Source organism: Xyrauchen texanus, chromosome 31 (assembly GCF_025860055.1).
Source record: "Xyrauchen texanus isolate HMW12.3.18 chromosome 31, RBS_HiC_50CHRs, whole genome shotgun sequence".
In the NCBI taxonomy this organism is placed as follows: domain Eukaryota; kingdom Metazoa; phylum Chordata; class Actinopteri; order Cypriniformes; family Catostomidae; genus Xyrauchen; species Xyrauchen texanus.
The window spans coordinates 11,679,532-11,703,289 of NC_068306.1; the positions used below are offsets into that span (position 1 = coordinate 11,679,532).

The window sequence follows — 23,758 nt, forward strand, 5'->3', positions numbered from 1 at the left end:
ATAACAACACATTTACATGGATATTCATGTAGTCACTTTTATCCCAAGCGACATTGAGTGGCCACGCATTGGGTAGGTTTTTCTTTTTTTCAATTGTTTATGTAAAAATGCCCTACAAGGACATGGAAAGAAAAAGAAATTCTCTCCCATCTAATGCGGTTAATTATAACAAAGTACATTACTGAAATATTACAACTTGTATTTCATTGGTTTTTTATTTTTGTTATAATTTGTTACAATTTTGCTTAATTTTGTTTTACAAATCCATGTATTTCATCAATAAAAACACTCACTAAGCCTTTTATTAGGCAGACCTGTACACCTATTTATTCATGCGATTATCTAATCAGCCAATCATGTGGCAGCAGTGCAATGCATAAAATTGTGCAGATGCAAGTCAGAAACGTAATGTTCACATCAACCATCAGAAAGGGAAAATTTTGATTTTCTTTTCTCCCCAATTCCCAATTCGCTGCATGAAGCTATAATTAAGGACAGCGGAGTCTCTATTAAGCAGAAAAACTATGGACTTACTGCCGAATCCCATAATTCATCCTCATAATTACTACCCATGTTCGCACGTTTCCTGGAGCGTAGTGCACAGCAGACATGAGCCTTTCTGCATTATGCAACATATGCAAATAAACATATTTCAAACTCGGTAATCTTTGAATACAAGACAAAAAAAAAAAAAAAAGAAAGAGAGCAAAATGCACTTTATTAGTGGTTGACATTTGTTTGGACATAAAGTTTGGAAATCATGTAATTTAAAAAAAAAAAAAAAAAAAATGCATATTCCTGTTTGGTAGCTCTAATGTCCAACTTGTCCAGTTTCATTACCTTTGGAATGAAACTGACCTCAACCACTCACATAGACCACTGCTGACAGTCAAAACATTAAAGGGATATGTCATCATTTACTCACTCTAAACCCATTAGAATAGCATGAATGTTAGTCTCAATCACAACTTACTTTCATTGCATCTTTTCTTCCACACAATGAAAGCGCTTGGTGGCTGATGCTAACATTCTGACCAACATCTCCTTTTGTGTTCCATGTAAAAAAGTCTTCCAGGTTTGGAACAAAATAAAGAGTGAGTAAATGACAACATAATTTTCATTTTTGGGTGAACTATCCCTTTAACGCATAGTTTGTAGCTTTTTAAGCTCAGTGTTCCAATTTCATGCAAAACTATTGGCACATTGCATAAAGATTGTTTCAAAATGATTATAACAGCAGAGTAACCACTCATCTTCACATCCACTATGTCAGTCAATGTAAGTAATGGCTGTATATAATTAAAGTCAACATTCAGACTGGTGCTCAAATGAAACTTAGATGCGCGAAACATACGCATATTTGCAAATTAATCAATACATGGAGCTGTGTGTGTGTGTGTGTGTGTGTGTGTTTGTGGTTGATGTCTGTTATTATGTTATAATTAAAGTCTTGTTGTGTGTTGATCCGGTTCCCACCGCCTCCTTTCCCAAACCCTGTTAAAACCCCTTATTGTACTACCATTCTCTTGTATGGCAGGTATCGGGGTTAAAAAGGCACTACATGTAGCATGTACATCAATTATTCACCCCAAAAAAAAAAAATAACATTCAAAAACATGATTTAAAAACATATTGCATTGATAGGCTTGCGTTTATGATTTGTATAGTTTTTGATCATTGCTGTTAAAGGTAAGAGTCATTTAACAGACACATTTGGTATGATATCCGATGCTGGTTAGGTTAGATCGGTCTATAAGCTGTCTAAAGTCCATATCAGTTCAAGTATCCTTCAGTACAGCATCTCTGATCTAAATACAACAGCCATGTTGTACAACAGCAAATGTGGGACATTTCAACTTGTCAGTTCAAAGCAAAACAAAAAAACACAGTCAAAAGAGCTTATAGAGAACTCTACAAAAAACTCAGTGCCTTTGTGATCTCTCAATATTTCTCCCTCTTTTTTGCTTCTTTCATTGACAGTAGAAAGACTTTAGAGTACAAGCAATCCAATCCAACCATTTGCAAATGCAATATTGTAGTTGATTGTCTTACTCATGTAAATCCCTCCTTTATTGACTAAATGCACATGTAATTCGAGACTTTGCAATCAAAATTTTACCCAGTCAGCATGATACAGTTGGACATGAGTTACAACGCCATGCCATGTTACCCAGCTGTCAGCGGTGTGTTAGTCATGTGTCTTCTTTGGATTTTTTTGGGAAAGGCAATTATAAATACACAAACTGCCCACTTTCTGCTCTTCAAGGCCAGGAAGGGCTTGGTTGGAATGTGCACCAAGGTCTGAAGCCCAAATCTTGGGAGTGTCAAGTGTTAGTACCCTGCCAGGATGGCATCTCTGGGGGAGGAGGGATCAGCGGTCAGGATGGAGGAGTGCTTATCCGTGTGCTTTCCTGGCATGGAGGACTGCTGGGGCTGGAGTTTTGCATTGTTTTAGATGAAACAGGCCCCACATTCTCTGGGTTAGAATGCACAGGCTGTCTGCGAGCCCTCTCAAATTCTTCGTCCTGGGAATAAAAATAAATCAGCTTTTCAGTCACGCCAAAAGATTAATCTTAAAAACTGGTCAAAAAAAATCCTTTACTGAGTGCTTGTACATAGTGTCAGTTTAAAATTGGCCATATCATAGAAACAGGATTTTCCTTGCTCTTTTTCAATAATAGAGGTCAATGTACCATTTACACGTACTTTAACCTTCACAATATGAAGCTCCCTCCTCAGTCCACACAGACTATGTATAGAAACTAAGCTGCAAAAAATATTCGTTCAGAAATAAAGTGACATCACAACCATAAGCACCTTAATTTGACCAGCATAAACACCTAAACATGACCAGACACATTATCAAAGACTATTTAGTTATCAGAAACATGGCCCACCATGATCAGGTAACCCAATCCTTACAGAGATCATTTACTTATAGACCTCGTTTACACCTGGTATTAAGATGCATCTCAAGTAATCCGATAACATGTGGTTAGGCGTGACACATCGCTGTTTACACCTGGTAATTTAAATGCAGCTCTTGTGACCGCTAGTGTTCGGATTTCGAGGGGAGAGTCTCTGATTTCATGACGACATACGTCAATAACTATGTCATTGTGTTACTGCATGATAACTAACAACAAAAGTCATAAAAGACAAAAAAGAAAAGTGTGAAGATCCGGCGCGCCTTTTCTCCAAGATGTAGTTCAAATAATCTAATCTAAGCACAAACGTAACACTTCAAGCAGAATTCTCAGTTATTACAGCGAAGTACCTGTAAGGAGCTTTAGATGTGTGTCCTTGTCATCTGTGTGTCTGTAGGTTAATATCAGACACACTGAAGATGATCCATGAAGTTCTTGTGCTTGTGTATAAATTTGCTTTTTCACATTTTCCGATCGGACGGTTATATCCTTTCAAAGCTGTTCGTAACCGGCAAAGTTTAAACTCTTGTTTTAGCGCAGCGGTTGATTGACAGGTGAGGGGTGGCGCTTCACTGCTGTCCAAGACACATTCAGGATGGATTATTGTTTACTGTAATTTTAGTCATTTTAGGATTTTACTGTTTGTTGACATTACATTGTCATGGTAATGATGTTGTAAAACTGGCTATAACTTTACACAGAAAAGGATAGTACGCTATTTAATCACACTAAAAACATGTTTACATACATATCCTTTATGTATTGTGTCTCTGCATTTTTGAAAAAGTGAATCTTTTAATATTCAAAAATTACCCCACCATTCATTCCATTGTAAGTGCCTCACTGTAACACAGATTTTTGCTTTTAAAGAAAAAGAAGGACAAGTTGGTTATCAACATTTTGCCACAAATGCTGTCAAATGATCTTAACTTAAAGAACATTCCTTTATTACCAAGTGTAAACAGGGTCATATAAGTCTTTAAGGTACAATAGCAAAAACAGCCAGATTAATTCTAATGGTCACAGAGTAGGTTGGAAAACGTGAAATATAAACTTCGGTTTATGGTGGACTTCAGGAAAAGAGATGATGATACAGAGTGCAGGGTACAACCCCCTTAAATGTGAATGTATGAGACTCACAGTGTCTGCAGTCAGTTCTTCTTCTGTATGTTCACTGTGTTGGTTGTAACACTCCATGTCTGATAGAGCGCTCTCTGCCATCTCCTCTTCATAGTCGGTGTGATAGTCGGATTCATCTGTGGGAGAGAGAGGCAGGAGGGAGGAAGATTATCCCAATGATGTATATGTTTGTCCAGAAACTGCATAACACTAACTGACATTCAACTAAGCAGCCAACAGAGATCAATATGCTGGGAATTTAATCGTCGGTAGGAATCATGCCAAAAATCCCTGAAACAGACTGCCAAGATATCCTCAGAAGGGCTTGAGGGATTTTACAAGGATTTCAACACCATCACCTACCATCCATATGAGCTGTTTTAACTGGTTCAATGCGAGAGACAATCTCAGCCAGATCAGTGAAGGAAGCATTTGGACAGGTCACCACCTGCACAGACGACAATAAATTAAAGGGAAGAACTGGTCTAGCACATCACAATACCAGAAAAAAGTTTGTACACACAACTGAAATGTTACTTATGATCTTAAAACCCTAATCTGCTAAAAGTATTATACTTGCATGTTTGAAATTAGTTTTGTAATATCACACTTCTCTGGTACTGTATCTCTAGCAATTGGTATTCAAATCCTTTGGTTGATCTCTGGCTCACATTATTGCTTTGAGTTTTGTGGAATTCCTCTTGATGTCTGTCCTTCATCATCTTTTCAATCACTCCACTCCTGCACCACACATCAAACACTGTCTTCCCATGATGGTAGCCCACTTCCTGTTGAAATACAAACACATGGCAAGCCAAAACAAGTCAGAAAAATGTCATAAGAATGATTAAGATATTTATGGTGCAGGAAGTAGCCTGTGAAAAATAAGAGAAAATACTCACGCTAATCTCATCGAACTTGCCGAACTCGAGCGTGCGGTATCTGTCAATGGGAGGTCTGATATATTCACAGTAGTCGCTGCTTTTAACTGACTCAAGCTGTCTCACAGAGCACACGTAAGCCAGCCGGGCCTGGATCTCAGTCATATTTAGCACCTAAAACATAGGCACACAAACCCTTCAAAATCTCAAATCAAAATCAACCTTAATAAACAAACCTGAAAGAACCTGACAGTGGAGCTTGTGGGTACAAAATGGAGGTTTGGATGGTTGCAAGGGCATTGCTATGCAGATGCTAAGTTTCTCTGAGGGGTTTTAAATGAGATGCTGTCTCCAACATATGACTCGGCCCCTACTTACATGCAAGTCTTGGGATTTCAAATAAATGAGCAATAGTAAAACAGAACAACGCTAATTAGGTAAATACAATACTCATCTAATGCCTCTCTTTACCTTGACTTTCTCAGCCAGTGGGTTGAACCGGTTCCATAGCAGCCACCATCCGGAGAGGGCATCCCCATAGTTGGTGAGGTTTGTTTCATCTTGGCTGCCCACATCGATGGCAATCACCACCTTGGCGCCCATGGAGCGTGCCACGTCCGCTGGATCATGGGAAGAAGACACTATTTCAGCAGCTTTACATGAATGACAAAGTGTGTTTTCAATGGCATATTTCAATGTCTGGTGGAGGGTTTCAAGCTTTAGGAGCTTATGTACAACTACACACGGCTGACGGTTCCACACCAGCACTGTAGAGCATCTTGACAGGCTGCACCACCGCCTGGTACGGCAACAGCACCACCCGCAAACCGCAAATCCCTGCAAAGGGTGGTGCGAACTGCCAGACACATCATCCCTCCAGGATATCCATACAAGGCTGTGTGTAAAAAAAGCTTGGAGGATCAGAGACTCCAGCCACCCAAGCCATGGGCTGCTCTCACTGCTACCATCTGGCAGGCGGTATCGTAGCATAAGGACCAGCACCAGCCAACTTCATGACAGCTTCTTTTCCCCCAAGCGATCAGACTTTTTAACTCTTGATCTCTCACGATCAATATACATCAGCACTGCACTTTATTAGCCTCAGACTGGACTCACATTTTATAAATATTTTTGTAACACACTGGCAACTGACTATCAACCAACAGCTGAATGTCAACAACACTTCATATTAATTTGATACCGTGTATACTGTATATTGCATATTATTAGGTGTATACTGTGTTGTGTAACAAGATGTGTAAACCAGATGTTTATTGTAATTGTCATACTACTATGTTGCTTGGAACTGCACCTAAGACTTTCACCCACTGTTGCCCTTGTGTATATGGTTGAGTGACAATAAATGGATTTGATTTGACATACCTGGCAGGTTGTTGATGTAGCCTCCGTCCATGAGCAGGTGTCCATCTTTTGGATCACATAGTGGTGGCAGGTAACCAGAAAGAGACATGCTGGATCGCACATACCTCCACAGAGAGCCTGACAGAAAGAAGCAAACTTCAGACATTTATCCTTGTAAAGCAGGAGCCAATAAACACAGGTGGACAGTGTGACTGTACCAACCATCAGTGTGAACTCTCATTGTGGAGGCGGTGATGTCTGTGGTGATGTTGAAATATGGGATCCAGAGGTCCTGTAAGAAAACATGGTTAAGCCTCTGAATTTTCGGTTTGTGATAACCAAGGAGCCAAAAATAGACAGTTTCCTACCTCAATCTGCTTGTCATTAAAGACAGCATTAATGCTAGAGTTGAATGCAGCTCCGGAGAACATAGATGTGATTGGGTAGGTCAAGTCCAGCACTTTCTTAAACACTGATGTCATTTCCTGGAGAGGAGGGGAAGAGTTAGCATTCTGTGCTCTAAGTGGTTCTTTAATTGGACCCATGGGAAAGGAAAAGGGGAAGGTGAGGAAAAGGAAAAGGAAAGAAAAAGGAAAGGAAAAGAGAGGAACAGGGAAAGGATAGAAACAAAACAAGAAAAATAAAACTAAATAACAATAAAAAGAATAATACATAGAGAAAAATCTAAACAAAAAAGAACAAAACAAGAAAAACAAAATCTAAACCAATTAAATAAAACAAAACTAAAAGAACTAAAGAACATTTAAAAATAACAAATAGAAGACTAAAAACAAAAGTGAGAACAAAAACACTCACCATGGCCCATTCTCTGGCTCTGATCTTCATCCTGCTATAACTGCGGTCCTCTGCAAACAGAGCGCCCATCATGGAACCAATCGAGGTGCCACCCACCAGATCAATAGGGATTCCTGCCTCACTTAATGCACGAATGATGCCCACCTGAGAGCAACCCCTGAAAGTGGAAAGACAGGATGGATACAGGGTGAATGAGGAAATAAAACCAGTGATACGCAGCTTATATGGAAAAATAATCAGGGTAAATTATAATATAATTTCAACAACTATCCTTACTGTACTATTATTTAAAAACAAAATGAACGTCTGGCAGTATTAGTAATAACTACTCTGACCCTCTGTTGTAAGCAATAAACAAGCCTTCTGTTGTTCTGTCTTTGTAAAGCTCTAGGGGGCTTTCTATCCAAAAGGTAGACAAAGCACTATTAACACTACACAGAATCAATCATAGGTTACTGCACTAGGGAAACATGGAAGAAAATAGCAGCCAACCTTTAAACACCTCCTGAAAAAGCACAAGAAAGACAGAACAGACAAACAGAAGCCATCATAAAAAAATTAAAAATAAACAGAGAGAGACAGAGAGCGTAAAAGAAGGTGGATACCTTGCTCCTCCTCCCCCCAGTACCAGGGCAATGGCGTTGCCTGTCAGAATGCGGGCCAAGCGAGAAAAATCAGAGTGACGGTCGGCAGGTTTCAGGAACACACGCTGATACATCTCTCTCTGATGGAGAAAAACACAATAACTTCAACCAGAGCAAAAGCCACAGAAGACTAGCATGGACTGGTGTAAGGAAGTAGATCATAATGATCAGAAAGCATCCGTTTTCTAAAATAAAGTTTATAAAAGAATGATTTGTCTTTGGTTCTACATATCTTTTCTTCTGATATCCTGATAGAGACTAATATTTACCACAACATAACACAAATCACTAAAGGACACTGCAGCACCAGTCACAGAAAGCAACTTGACAGGAATATCAAGAGTTAATTAAATTAACTCTTGATATTAGCTAAAAAAAAAGTATAATTTTTGATTTGATTTGATTTGATTTGATTTATTTTGGATTTGACAGACAACATAATCCAAAGGATAACATGTTAAAGTGTAAACTCTTATTTCCAACATGGTCCTTGGTGTTAGAACATTTAAATTCATATAAAAAGCATCAGTTGTATTTATGGAAAAGTCAACAAGACAAAAAGGAGAACTACTGGAGCCACATGTAATACGGAATGTGTTGTACCAGTTTTGGCAGGCTCCTCTTGGAGAAGACCCTGCGGGGGCAAGACAGGTGAAGGTGTCTGGAAATCCAACTCCGCATATTCAGCCATTCGGCTGTTCCTTTGGGTGGAGGGCCGTCCTCGCGGTGCAACAACACCAGCTGTTTCTGTGCCCTAACCGCACTCACCTCTAGCATATGCTCCAGCTGAGACAGAGAAAGAGAGAGAGTTAGGTCTGAATATCATCCTTTAAAAAAACTACACTGTCCAAATGCATCATAATAATGAAATTATAGTCTTAAAGGGATGGTTCACCCAAAAATTCTAATTCTCATCATTTACTCTCATTTCATCCCAGATATGTATGACATTCTTTCTTCAGCGGAACAAAAGAAAGATTTTTAGAAGAATATCTCAGCTCTGTAGGTCCATACAATGTAAGTGAATGGTGATCAGACCTTTGTAGCAACAAAAGTCACATAATGGTACCATAAAAGTAATCCATATGACTCCAGTGTTTAAATCCATATCTTCAGAAGCAATAGAATAGGTGTGGGTGCGAGACAGATTTATTTTTCTGTAAGTGGAAGTTAAGTTGAGATTTAGAGTAAAAAGAACTTGCATATTGTTTGGTTTCTCAACCACACCTTATTGCTTCTGAAGACATGGATTTAAACACTGGAGTCTTAGGATTATTTTTATGTTACCTTTATGTGTTTTTTTGGAGCTACAAATTAGGGATGTGCATAAGTAGTCGAATACTCCAGTATTCATTCTGCAATAATTATTCGGAAAGTAAAAATACTATTCGAATTATATATACAATCCTGAACACACAAACTAAACCAGAAAAGCAGAATATTGGGAGTAATGTAAGCGCAGCGTAGTTTTAGTGGAAGACTAGCAGCTGTACATCATTGCACCATTAGCTGGGTAATTCCCAGCCAATCACATGTAAGCCATTGCTTTATAAGTCTGCTCACAATCTATCACATTGCTGTTTCAGTGTGCTAACACGGTAACCTCCACCACCACCAGTTGAGTCCCGTTCTAGGGGGTAGGCTCCTCGCCACTGCCTCCTTTCTCCGGCAGGATATGACGTTTCTGAGTAAAACTTCTTCGGACCGCCAGACAGGGGCCAAAGAGAGACATTCGTTTTCGGTTTTATATTCATCAAATAAATGTCATCTTAAATTTCACTCAAGTTTGCGAGTCCACCTGATAGAATGTGGCTTACTGTAAGAAAGCTGGGTTCATGTCTAAATGTACACTTTACACCCATATACAGTGGGTACGGAAAGTATTCAGACCCCCTTAAATTTTTCACTCTTTGTTATATTGCAGCCATTTGCTAAAATCATTTAAGTTCTTTTTTTTCCTCATTATTGTACACACAGCACCCCATATTGACAGAAAAACACAGAATTGTTGACATTTTTGCACATTTATTAAAAAAGAAAAACTGAAATATCACATGGTCCTAAGTATTCAGACCCTTTGTTCAGTATTTAGTGGAAGCACCCTTTTGATTAATACAGCCATGAGTCTTTTTGGGAAAGATTTTCACATCTGGATTTGGGTATCCTCTGCCATTCCTCCTTGCAGATCCTCTCCAGTTCTGTCAGGTTGGATGGTAAACGTTGGTGGACAGCCATTTTCAGGTCTCTCCAGAGATGCTCAATTGGGTTTAAGTCAGGGCTCTGGCTGGGCCATTCAAGAACAGTCACGGAGTTGTTGTGAAGCCACTCCTTCGTTATTTTAGCGGTGTGCTTAGGGTCATTGTCTTGTTGGAAGGTGAACCTTCGGCCCAGTCTGAGGTCCAGAGCACTCTGGAGAAGGTTTTCGTCCAGGATATCCCTGTACTTGGCCGCATTCATCTTTCCCTCGATTGCAACCAGTCGTCCTGTCCCTGCAGCTGAAAAACACCCCTACAGCATGATGCTGCCACCACCATGCTTCACTGTTGATACTCTATTGGACAGGTGATGAGCAGTGCCTGGTTTTCTCCACACATACCGCTTAGAATTAAGGCCAAAAAGTCTCATCAGACCAGAGAATCTTATTTATCACCATCTTGGAGTCCTTCGGGTGTTTTTTAGCAAACTCCATGCAGGCTTTCATGTGTCTTGCACTGAGGAGAGGCTTCCGTCGGGCCACTCTGCCATAAAGCCCCGACTGGTGGATGGCTGCAGTGATGGTTGACTTACTACAACTTTCTCCCTTCTCCCGACTGCATCTCTGGAGCTCAGCCACAGTGATCTTTGGGTTCTTCTTTACCTCTCTCACCAAGGCTCTTCTCCCCCGATAGCTCAGTTTGGCCGGACGGCCAGCTCTAGGAAGGGTTCTGGTCGTCCCAAATGTCTTCCATTTAAGGATTATGGAGGCCACTTTGCTCTTATGAACCTTAAGGGCAGCAGACATTTTTTTTTAACCTTGGCCAGATCTGTGCCTTGCCACAATTCTGTCTCTGAGCTCTTCAGGCAGTTCCTTTGACCTCATGATTCTCATTTGCTCTGACATGCACTGTGAGCTGTAAGGTCTTATATAGACAGGTGTGTGGCTTTCCTAATCAAGTCCAATCAGTATAATCAAACACAACTGGACTCAATTGAAGGTGTAGAACCATCTCAAGGATGATCAGAAGAAATGGACAGCACCTGAGTTAAATATGAGTGTCACAGCAAAGGGTCTGAATACTTAGGACCATGTGATATCAGTTTTTCTTTTTTAATAAATGTGCAAAAATGTCAACAATTCTGTGTTTTTCTGTCAATATGGGGTGCTGTGTGTACAATAATGAGGAAAAAAAATGAACTTAAATGATTTTAGCAAATGGCTGCAATATAACAAAGAGTGAAAAATGTAAGGGGGTCTGAATACTTTCCGTACCCACTGTATGTGCAGCTTGACAGAAAGAAGCGTCTTCTTAGCAACATAATCTCCCTGACGCTTCTGTAAACAACAAACATGGCATCCGAGAAAGACTTTAGTAGCTGCGGTAAGGGACATTCCATAATTTAAACTGGTGTGTATATAGTTTACTAAGCAAGTGGATATGCTTGTTTTTGGTCAACAAAAACATGATACATTATAAACAGAACTACTATATGTCAAGTGTTTATTCATCCTGTACTTTAACTGCATCAGTCTACTTCATTAGCAGTTTGTTTTTCTTCACTTTGTGTGAGCTTAAATGCTTTCATTCTATAATGTTTTGTTTTCATGCATTGCTTGTTTAAGTATTAAAAAAAAAAAAAACACACAGGACATAATATAAGCTTGTTTTGGATATAATTAGAAGTTTTTTTTTTTTTTAAATGATAGAATATTTTGTTATGAGCTTAAATATTCGAATACCAAATTATTGCTGAATCCCATTCCTACTACAAAAGGTCTGTTCACCATTCACTTTATTTGTATGGACCTACAGATCTGAAAATCTTCTTTTGCGTTCTGCTGAAGAAAGTCATCTTCATCTGGGATGGCATGAGGATGAGTAAAATATAGAGAACTTTTATTTTTGGGTGAACTATCCCTTTAAATTCAATTATTTAGATGCAAAAACAAATCAGTTTCTTTGGGAAGGTCATTTCATTCAAAAGAGCAACTATTAATCTGTTCTCTGGATGGGTTGGCACTTGTTAAAAAAAACATCCACATACTATTATTTATTTTTATATGAATACTATTGCCCACTTCAGACCCTTTTATCACATCTGAGCTTCACGTCTCTTATTCAAAGAGCAGCGCTGTAGAAGCTGTACCCTTTAAAGCCAGCAGAATACACATGATCAATGAGGATGTTGCTCTAACCTGGACCTACGATCCAATTCAAACACATAGGCTTGATTGCCGAAACCCTGGTAATCTAAAAGCATTCTCTCCCTGCTGCACATAATGATTAATCTCTCGCTCTCAAGGAAAAGTAGCGAGTATGACCTGCAGTTCAACTTGGTCTATTACTGTATCCTTAGCGTTCCTGTGATCAGGGAGTTCTGTGGTGATTTACAGGACAGAAGATAAAAACTGCACCCTCAGTAAATCTGGAATAGTATTAGCCATTTTTAGCCCAAAGTGTTATGGTTCAAATGGCTTAATTTTACTTGTGTTCAGCCTTTAAAAATACCTGTCATACTGTGCGAATGATAATTACAGACACTGAAGCCCATTTCATTTGAGTCTGTTGGACTGAAGCATTTTTAAAGATTATTCTTCAATATTAAAATGTTTCCAGCAAGTTTGCAGTACAAAGCCACAGATATATGTAATGCAGTAGCAGTGTAACATAACCAGCTCTAATAAGACAGTGGTCTTTATTTTGAAATTAGAGATAATGTAATGTCAAACCTCTCCAACGGCTGGGTCCTGCTCTCCCAGTCCAATGATGATAATGCAATCTGCCTGTCTGATGCAGCGTTGAGTCCAGGGGGTGAGTGACACATCTGTCTGGTACAGGACTATGCGATGGATGTCTTCCTGTTGACCCAGCCAACTCGACAACCTGTACTCATGCACACTGGGGTAGAGTGGGAAACAATTGAACTTTCAGGTGCTTCTCAGGGCATGTGCAAGTAACCTGATTTGAGCAATATTTTTTTTAAGGTGCTTTGGTAAGAAACAACTCTTAAAATGTAAATGTGATGTTAATATAAACATGTCAAAATTGGGTCAGGTTGGAGTCGTCCATATTCTTGCTATTCAGCATTACACTGGACTGAGAATGCAGATAAAACAAATTACTACAATTAAACATAGTTGAGTCAAATAAAACTTTTCTAGCTGCTTGTGAGTAATGGGTAGGGATTTTCCCAAACACGTTATAGAGATTGCACTAAATAAGATGAATTTACAGCCCATGAAATATTTCAGTGCATAGTTAAAAAGAAAAAAAAGAAATAATATTTTTTACGTTTTTAATTTAGATGGCCTTTAGATTCCCTGATATTTCCAAGGTTAACATGACCAAAGGAACCCTGCAGATGCTGATATATAGCAGTAGTCGAAGATCTAAATTTAAAAAGGTTTGTACTTTTCCACTTCACCCCTGTAAACAAACATATGGAGTGTTTACGGTAGACAGTGTCCCAAGTACATATAAACAAAAAGAAACCCCTTTTCAGGACACTGAATTTTAAAGATAATTTTGAAAAAATCCAAACAACTTTACAGATATTTATTGTAAAGGGTTTAAACAATGTTTTCCAAGATTGTTCAATGAACATAATTAATGAACATGCACCTGTGGAATGGTTGTTAAGACACTAACAGACGGTAGGCAATTAAGGTCACAGTTATAAAAACTTAGGACACTAAAGAGACCTTTCTACTGACTCTGAAAAACACCAAAAGAAAGATGCGCAGGGTCCCTGCTCGTCTGTGTCAATGTGCCTTAGGCACGCTGCATGGAGGCATGAGGACCTCAGATGTGGCCAGGGCAATAAATTGCAATGTCCATACTGTGAGATGCCTAAGACAGCAATACAGGGAAACAGGAAGGACAGCTGATCATCCTCGCAGTGGCAGACCATCTGAACATCACACATGCAGGACAGGTACAGGACGGCAACAACAACAACTGCCCGAGTTACACCAGGAATGCACAATCCCTCCATCAGTGGTCAAACTGTCTGCGATAGGCAGAGAGAGGCTGGACTGAGGGGCTTTTAGGCCTGTACCTTACCAGACATCATGGCAACTACGTAGCCTATCGGCACAAACCCACCTTCGCTGGACCAGACAGGACTTGCAAAAAGCGCTCTTCATTGACTAGTCACGGTTTTGTCTCACCAGGGGTGATGGTAAGACTCGCGTTTAACATCGAAGGAATGAGCGTTACACCGAGACCTGTACTCTGGAGTGGGATCGATTTGGAGGTGGAGGGTCCGTCATGGTCTGGGGCGGTGTGTCACAGCATCATCGGACTGAGCTTGTTGTCATTGCAGGCAATCTCAATGCTGTGCGTTACAGGGAAGACATCCTCCTCCCTCGTGTGGTACCCTTCATGCAGTCTCATCCTGACATGACCCTCCAGCATGACAAGGCCACCAGCCATACTGCTCATTCTGTGCATGATTTCCTGCAAGGCAGGAATGTCAGTGTTCTGCCAAGGCCAGCAAAAAGCCCAGATCTCAATCCCATTGAGCACGTCTGGGACCTATTGGATCGGAGGGTGAGGGCTAGGGCCATTCCCCCCAGAAATGTCCGGGAACGTGCAAGTGCCTTGGTGGAAGAGGGGGGTAACATCTCACAGCAAGAACTGGCAAATCTGGTGCAGTCCATGAGGAGGAGATGCACTGCAGCACTTAATGCAGCTGGTGGCCACACCAGATACTGACTGTTACTTTTGATTTGGACCCCCCCCTTTGTTCAGGGACACATTATTCATCTTCTGTTAGTCACGTGTCTGTGAAACTTGTTCAGTTTATGTCTTAGTTGTTGAATCTTTTTAGGTTCATACAAATATTTACACATGTTAAGTTTGCTGAAAAAAAAAGCTGTTGAAAGTGAGAGGACGTTTCTTTTTTTTGCTGAGTTTATTTAAACTGAAATTCTTCATGTTTACCACTATTTCAGTCGCAGTTTGGAGATCCACTCTGATTATTTTGGGGAATGTGTGTTGGTGCCTTGTCTATGTGGATCTGTTGTTGTTGTTAAAATGTCAAATAAATGCCTGATGTACTGCAGCCGGTCAATAACACTGACAGAAACAAGGCCAGTTTGAAATTTTTGAGTTCTTTGAATTTAATCTATACAGAAAAACAGCAAACTCAGTCCACAAAAACATCAACATTGGAGATCTCACACTGAGTTTGAGGGACATGACTCATGCAGCAACTCAGGGAACTGATTATTTATGGGGTTAATTGTGTTGTTCATTTGCACATCACAAAATACATCTCCTTTCATCTTCCTCTTCAAACAACTACTGCGTTGAAAAAAAAAAAAAAATAGTGTGTTTATTTCCAAGGAGCTAAAAACATTTATTTATATTAAAATCTGCATCCATTAATGATGAATTTGCATGTTCTAACAGACTGAGTGGGAATACGTTTAGAAATATTTAGTCGAACAGTATGAGGATGTTTCATTATTTGTATCACTCCCATGTCATGTCATGGCATTCCAGACAAGCGGTCAGCCTGTGAATTGATCGGCAACACACAAAGGTTGAAACCTGCACTGACTTTGAAACAATTTTCACTAGTGGAGCAAAAATAGACAAAATTCAAATGTATGTTACTTAATACAAACTTCTTGTTTATAGCACTGTTGTATAAAAGCAATTTCACACTCAAAATCATGCTGATGCACCGAATATCAGAACGGTTGTTGATTTGTGCAGATATTCAGTACAACAGCCATCTAGCTTGTGTAATTTTGCTTAATTAACTAATAGATGATGTTACTTTGATGTAGTACCTGTCTAATGCTGCCGACCCAAGGCGCTGTTTGATGCTGTCACTAGTCAAAAGAAGAGTAGGACCTGGCAACACATTAATAAACACATAAAAACATAAAACAGTGATTGTCAGCAGTACATTTCACTCAATATATTTATGAAGCTTTCGTTCATACTGCACACCTGCTTTTTATTTTTCATTATATCATTTACAGTATTTGGCCCTGCCTCCATAGTCCCCACATTTTTTGCTGAAATTAATCAAAATCTCACAAAAATTAATCTCACACATTCCCGACACATCCCATGTAGTGTGTCGAAAGATGAGATCCACTTCTATCCATTTGCCATTGAATAATGTCTCTTTTAATACCCTTTCTGGTCTTTACAGTTTATTACAAAATCATAATGCACAGACGCACTAAAGAAACTGTACATGTTCTCTCTTGTGAATATAAGCTCACTGGCTGAACAGCTGGTAGTCTTAAAGAGGCAGTACGGTTTCAGCTCTTGTTCTGTACATTTTACTGTATATATAAATGTAAATACTTGTAAATAGTACAAATTATATATGTAAACTATAAACATGTAATAAAAACATATGTATGCAATACAATATGTAATTTGTACTGTAGACATCATGTGATGGAATATATTGTACATTTAAAAATACAAAGAACACAATCAAATCTGTAAAATTAATATTCGCAATATACCAAATTAGAAGGTTCCTTTTATAATTAGCAGCATTAGATACAATTTTTTGTATCTAATGTCATCAAATTAGACATCATAACTGAAATATAAACAACGAATCAGGATGTCAATAGATCAAACTAATACTAACTGATCAATAATGAACAATATTAATGATGATGTGAAATTATATACTGTAGTCTTTGTAACACTTTTCACTTTGTGTTGATGAAGGGGAACTTTAGGAAACACTGCCCAACTAAATCATAAAATTACAAATGGGTCTCCCTACGGTCTCGTGGACTTTACAGAAATGTGTGCAGGACAGCTACAAGTCTTTTAAGTGTGTAATTTGAGACAGCGGCATTTGGTCCTCACCAATCGCCAGGAGCGCATGCTGAAGTTCTAGGGTGAATGCAGTCAGAGGGACCTCCTCCGTTACTGGTAGCACAGTGATGGTGGAAAGGTTTGAGGCAGGGTTCCCTGCATCCCATTTACTCCCGGGAGTTTGCAGAGCCAGACTGCGAGCTTTATTAACAAAGATAAATGTTACACCAGATGAACAGCAGTTATTTTGCATCAGCCTGGATCATCAGTAGACAGGAAACCTCTGGCTCTGATGGAGCATGTAAAATGTTGAACACTGATAGTTGTTTTATATACACACACACACACACACCTGTCAAAGGGCCATTAACCTGCTGGAGGATCTTCTGTCCGAGCAGGTGAATAAGCCTTGTGACTACCTAATGAGATCAAATAGACAGATCAGAAATAATATTAAGGGGCTGAGGGAATGCTCAACAGTGTGTGCAGCAAATGTGGTGTGGTTGACGTACTTGTGGGAATTTCCTCTTAATGGAATTGAGAGCTCCCTCAGGTAGTTTAGCCAGTTCTGAGTCTCGAACAGCATGAACAGTAGTTGCTCTGTTCTGATGGGTCAGAGCTTCCACCTGTTTTCACACACAAACACACAAGATAATGAAAAACAATGCAGTGTTTGATTTTGAAGCTTGCTTGGGCACAACGGTTTACATTATCAAGAATAATGTCTTGTATATTTTGCCTGATTTGAAAAGTGAGGAACCAAGATATTAAAATGCCATGAATAGAAATAGTTCACACAAAAATAAATAAATAAAGTGTCATAAGGGTTTGGAGTGACATGAGAGTGAGTACCATAAATGACGACAGAATTATGGGTGAACTATTTCTTTATTTGCACATAAGAGCTAAAATCAGCACCAATAAAACTCTAATATCAAGAATAGAAAATGAGTCAATCTATGACGTAGATGAGGCTAAATCAAGCCTTCATTCACATTACTCAGTGTCATGGACAATGCATCACCTCTGTAACCATGGCATCGGCATGGACCGGTATTCTTAGCAGCATAGACATCACCATGGATACGCAAAACACGCTGGCCAATCACAATGAAGAATAATGAATAACGAGATTAAGGGATCTCCCGGGAGATACTGTTATCTAAACCTGTGAGTCTGCCCTGCCTGCTGCACATATTTGTAAAAGAATACATCGATGCCAGTGCATCCACAAAGACTTCTTTGAGACATAACAGTACATAGAATTAGCGGAGTTCCGGTATTATAAGAATGTGAAATGTCAGAATAATAGTAGAGAGAATTATTTATTTTAAGTTTTTATTTCATTTATCACATTCCCAGTGGGTCAGAAGTTTAACTGAGTCAGGTTTGTAGGCCTCCTTGCTCACACACGCTTTTTCTGTTCTGCCTACAATTTTCTATCGTATTGAGGTCAGGGCTTTGTGATGGCCACTCCAATACCTTGACTTTGTTGCCCTTAAGCCATTTTGCCACAACTTTGGAGGTATGCTTGGGGTCATTGTCCATTTGGAAGACCTATTTGCGAACGATCTTTATAATCCTGGCTGATGTCTTGAGATGTTGCTTCAATATATCCACATAATTTTCCTTCGTCATGATGCCATCTATTTTGTGAAGTGCACAAGTCCCTCATGCAGCAAAGAACCCCAACAACATGATGCTGACCCCCATGCTTCACGGTTGGGATGGTGTTCTTCAGCTTGCAAACCTCACCCTTTTTCCTCCAAACATAACGATGGTCATTATGGCCAAACAATCAGAGCAGAGGACATTTATCCAAAAAGTAAGATCTTTGTCCCCATGTGCACTGTGGGTCAGTGTTCTGGGATTGATTTGCACTTTTCACACCAAACTACAGGTGAAACTCGAAAAATTAGAATATCGTGCAAAAGTTCATTAATTTCAGTAATTCAACTTAAAAGGTGAAACTAATATATTATATAGACTCATTACAAGCAAAGTAAGATATTTCAAGCCTTCATTTGATATAATTTTGATGATTATGGCTTACAGCTTATGAAAACCCCAAATTCAGAATCTCAGAAAATTAGAATATTACATGAAATCAATTAAAAAAGGATTTTAAATACAGAAATGTCGGCCCTCTGAAAAGTATAATCATGCATATGTACTCAGTACTTGGTTTGGGCCCCTTTTGCATTAATTACTGCCTCGATGCGGCGTGGCATGGATGCTATCAGCCTGTGGCACTGCTGAGGTGTTATGGAAGACCAAGATGCTTCAATAGCGGCCTTCAGCTCTTCTGCATTGTTTGGTCTCATGTCTCTCATCTTTCTCTTGGCAATGCCCCATAGATTCTCTATGGGGTTCAGGTCAGGCGAGTTTGCTGGCCAATCAAGCACAGTAATACCATGGTCACTGAACCAGGTTTTGGTACTTTTGGCAGTGTGGGCAGGTGCCAAGTCCTGCTGGAAAATGAAGTCAGCATCTCCATAAAGCTTGTCTGCTGAAGGAAGCATGAAGTGCTCTAAAATGTCCCGGTAGATGGCTGCATTGACTCTGGACTTAATAAAGCACAGTGGACCAACACCAGCCGATGACATGGCTCCCCAAACCAACACAGACTGTGGAAACTTCACACTGGACTTCAAGCATCTTGGATTGTGTGCCTCTCCATTCTTCCTCCAGACTCTGGGACCTTGGTTTCCAAATGAGATGCAAAATTTGCTCTCATCAGAAAAGAGGACTTTGGACCACTGAGCAACAGACCAGTTCTTTTTTTCTTTAGCCCAGGTAAGACGTTTGACATTTGAAGCCCATGTCCAGGACCCGTCTGTGTGTGGTGGCTCTTGATGCAGTAACTCCAGCCTCAGTCCACTCCTTGTGAAGCTCCCCACACATTTGAATGGCCTTTTCCTGACAATCCTCTCCAGGCTACGGTCATCCCTGCTGCTTGTGCACCTTTTTCTTCCACACTTTTCCCTTCCACTTAACTTTCTATTAATGTGCTTTGATACAGCACTTTGAGAACATCCAACTTCTTTTGCAATTACCTTTTGAGGCTTTCCCTCCTTGTGGAGGGTGTCAATGATGGTTTTCTGCACAACTGTCAGGTCAGCAGTCTTCCCCATGATTGTGAATTCAACTGAACCAGACTGAGAGACCATTTAAAGGCTCAGGAACCCTTTGCAGGTGTTTAGCTGATTAGAGTGTGACACTTTGAGCCTACAATACTGAACCTTTTCACAATATTCTAATTTTCTGAGATTCTGAATTTGGGGTTTTCATAAGCTGTAAGCCATAATCATCAAAATTATATCAAATAAAGGCTTGAAATATCTTACTTTGCTTGTAATGAGTCTATATAATATATTAGTTTCACCTTTTAAGTTGAATTACTGAAATTAATGAACTTTTGCACAATATTCTAATTTTTCGAGTTTCACCTGTATGTTCATCTCTTGGAGACAGAATGCATCTCCTTCCTGAGCGGTATGATGGCTGCGTGGTCCCATGTACTTGCGTCCACAATTTTTTTTTCTTATGTTTTGGCTGATTTCTTTTGATTTTCCTATGATGTCAAGCAAAGAGGCACTGAATTTGAAGGTAGGCCTTCAGGTGAGTTTGAAGATACATCCACAGGTACACCTCCAATTGACTCCAATTCTAATCAGCCAATAGTGTGGCAGCAGTGCGGTGGATAAAATCAAGCAGATACGTGTCAGGAGCTTGAGAAGTAATTGTAGAACCAATGTCCAAAAGCGTTTGTCTGTCGTAAACAATAACGCAGACAACATCAAAGACAAAAAAAACAAAGAACTGTAAACAAATAAACCGCAGGGTTGTAACGGAGCTCGCAACGCAGCAGCCATACTCTGCGCCATCTTGAGTCCATCTCCAGAACTGCCCCTTACTGGATATTTTTTGTTTTTGGCACCATTCTGAGTAAATTCTAGAGACTGCTGTGCGTGAAAATTCCAGGAGATCATCAGTTACAGAAATACTCAGCCCATCTGGCACCAACAATCATCCACGCGATTATCTAATCAGCCAATAGTGTGGCAGCAGTGCAGTGGATAAAATCAAGCAGATACATGTCAGGAGCTTCAGTTAATGTTCACACCAACCATCAGAATGGGGAAAAATGTGATCTCAATGATTTGGACTGTGGCATAATTGTTGGTGCCAGATGGGCTGGTTAGAGTATTTCTGTAACTGCTGATCTCCTGGGATTTTCACGCACAACAGTCTCTAGAATTTACTCAGAATGGTGCCAAAAACAACAAACACCCAGTGGGCAAAGTTCTGTGGATGGAAATGCCTTATTGCTGAGAGAGGTTAACAGAGAATGGCCAGACTGGTACGAACTGAAAAAGTCTACGGTAACTCGGATATCTGCACTGTTCAATTTTGGTGAGAAGTACAGCATCTCAAAATACTATTCTGAGATGCAGGTTGGTGCTGTTTTGGCAGCACAAGGGGGACCTACACAATATTAGGCAGGTGGTTTTAATGTTGTGGCTGATCTGTCAAATAACAGGATATTTACTGAGATTACGATTTTAGATTTTAAATGATGCTCCAGACCACTAGATTTTACTGTTAGTCCAAGATGACACAAAAAGAAAAGTTACTGAGTGCACCTTTACAGGTTTATCAACATAAACAACATGAGAAAACAGCCCTGAAAACATAGTTGAAAACATAATAGTTACTTTTAAGAAGTTACTGTGTTTATAAAAGAATTAAGGCACTCAAGGCCATTCTATATTGTAAATATAGTCACAGCTAATAGGGTTTAAGGCACTATGCAGCAGTTATGCCTAAACTGACTAACAAAAGGAGGTAAAAGTTAATAAAGGCAAGATTAAGATTACGATGACAGCTTAAAATTCGGTTCAAGTATATGTGCATGTGCAAAAGCTCACCACTCCAATGAGATCCCCTCTGCCATACTCTCCCGTCAGCTCCTTTTTCCCATCCTCCTTCCTGATAACGGAACGCAGGCGGCCACTGAGCACTATAAAAGTACTGTCAGATGTATCACCCTGCCTGAAAGGGGGGGGGGGGTCGTGTGTCATAGAAGATTTATGAGATGCTGAGAGAGCTTATCTGTCTAAGCCAGAGGCCTAAAGAGAAGAACTCTGCAATTTTATTAGATTGTATTTAGTCCAAAACTCTGACTAAGGGATCAGGGGTGCAGATTTCTGCATCTTTTCTAAGATTTCTGCAGGGATGTAATTTAATACTAATACATGCTAATCAAGGTACTGTGTTTAACCTACCATTCTAAAAAGAAAGAGGCAATGACAGAGGGTCAAATATGGAGAAAATATACAGTGCATCCATAAAGTATTCAGACCTTTTCATTATTTATTTTTTTCATATTTTGTTATGTTGCAGGCCTTATGCTTAAATGCTTTAAATTATACATTTGTTTTTCATCAGTCTACACTCCATACCCCTTCATGACAAAGCAAAAAACTGATTTTTGATAATGCCAATTTATTAAAAAGAAAAAAAAATGAAATTGAAATCACATTGATAAAAGTATTCAGACCCTTTACTATGACACTTGAAATTTAGCTCATCTTTGGGATTTTTCTACACTTTGATTGGTGTCCAAATTCAATTGATTGGACATTATTTGGAAAAGCCATGGAAAGGCATACACCGGTCTATTTAAGGTCACAGATGAAAATGAAAATCAGAGGTCAAAGGAACTGCCTGCAGAGCTCAGAGACAGGATTGCGTCAAGGCACAGATCTGGGGAAGGCTACAAACTAAAATTTTGGCTGCATTGAAGGTTTCCAAGGGCACAGTGGCCTCCAAATTTTTAAATGTAAGTTTGGAACAACCAGGACTCTTCTTACAGCTGACCGCTCCCAGCCAAACTGTGCAAACAGGGGACAAGGGCCTTGGTAAGAGAGGTGAACAAGAACCCGATGGTCACTCTGGTTGAGCTTCAGAGATCATGTGTGGAGATGGGAGAAACTTGCAGAAGGACAATCATCACTGCAACACTCCACCGATCTGGTCTTTATGGCAGAGTGTCCAGACGGAAGACTCATGAATGCTCACTTGGAATTTGAAAAAAAGCACCTAAAGGACTCTCAGACTGTGAGAAACAAGATTCTCTGGTCTGATGAAATGAAGATTGAACTGTTGGGCCTCAATTCTGAGTGCCACGTCTGGAGGAAACCAGGCACCAATCATCACCTGCGCAATACCATCCCAACAGTGAAGCGTGTTGGTAGCATCATGCTGTGTGGGTGTTTTTCAGCGGCAGGGACTGGGGGACTGTTCAGGGTTGAAGTAAAGCTGAAAGCAGCAAAATACAGAGATGTCCTAAATGAAAACCTGATTCAGAGAGCTCAGGACCTCAGACTGGGCCGAAGGTTCACATTCCAACAGGACAGTCACTAAGCACACAACCAAGACAACGCAAGGGTGGCTTGGGGACAACTGTGTGAATGTCCCTGAATGGCCCAGTCAGAGCCTGGACTTGAATCCAATCGAACATCTCTGAAGAGACCTGAAAACGGCTAGCCAATGATGGTCCCCTTCTAACCCAACAGAGCTTGAGAGGATTTGCAGAGAAGAAATGGCAGAAAATCTCCAAATCCAGGTGTGCAAAGCGTGTCGCATTTCAACAAACCCGTTACTATGTGATATTTCAGTTTTATATTTTTAATACATTTACAAAGATATCAAAAATCTGGTTTTTGCTTTGGCATTATAGGGTATGGAGTGTAGATTGATGTGGAAAAAATATATTTAAAGCATTTTTGAATATAGCTGCAACATAACAAAAAGGGGTCTGAATATTTTATGAATGCACTGTAAGTGGTAACAGCAAATTAAATACACCTGTAGACAGCTCTGCCCGCCTCCACAGCCATCCAGTCAAGGGCAAAGTCAATCTGTCTGACGAAAGATGACATCCTTCTTACGACAGTATGCGCAACGTTCAGCACCACTGTGGGTTCAGCTCGCATGATCCT

General features: G+C 39.9%; 1 protein-coding gene across 1 annotated transcript in view; it reads right to left on the bottom strand.

Moving 5' to 3' along the window:
* Window positions 1-701: 701 nt before the first annotated feature.
* The window catches only part of LOC127625079 (patatin-like phospholipase domain-containing protein 7), a 39,791-nt gene continuing 16,734 nt past the window's right edge, over window positions 702-23,758 (bottom strand). Inside the window, exons 18-36 of the mRNA XM_052100144.1 lie at window positions 23,625-23,756; window positions 21,683-21,806; window positions 17,264-17,377; window positions 17,104-17,170; window positions 16,803-16,952; window positions 15,749-15,812; window positions 12,677-12,845; window positions 8,353-8,535; window positions 7,711-7,829; window positions 7,106-7,262; window positions 6,658-6,774; window positions 6,512-6,581; window positions 6,311-6,427; window positions 5,399-5,547; window positions 4,949-5,101; window positions 4,718-4,834; window positions 4,410-4,494; window positions 4,068-4,183; window positions 702-2,525 (exon numbers count right to left, since the gene is read on the bottom strand). Coding sequence (XP_051956104.1) covers window positions 2,379-2,525; window positions 4,068-4,183; window positions 4,410-4,494; window positions 4,718-4,834; window positions 4,949-5,101; window positions 5,399-5,547; window positions 6,311-6,427; window positions 6,512-6,581; window positions 6,658-6,774; window positions 7,106-7,262; window positions 7,711-7,829; window positions 8,353-8,535; window positions 12,677-12,845; window positions 15,749-15,812; window positions 16,803-16,952; window positions 17,104-17,170; window positions 17,264-17,377; window positions 21,683-21,806; window positions 23,625-23,756 — 2,350 coding nt within the window. The 3' untranslated portion in view covers window positions 702-2,378. The remainder of the gene's footprint in view (window positions 2,526-4,067; window positions 4,184-4,409; window positions 4,495-4,717; window positions 4,835-4,948; window positions 5,102-5,398; window positions 5,548-6,310; window positions 6,428-6,511; window positions 6,582-6,657; window positions 6,775-7,105; window positions 7,263-7,710; window positions 7,830-8,352; window positions 8,536-12,676; window positions 12,846-15,748; window positions 15,813-16,802; window positions 16,953-17,103; window positions 17,171-17,263; window positions 17,378-21,682; window positions 21,807-23,624; window positions 23,757-23,758) is intronic.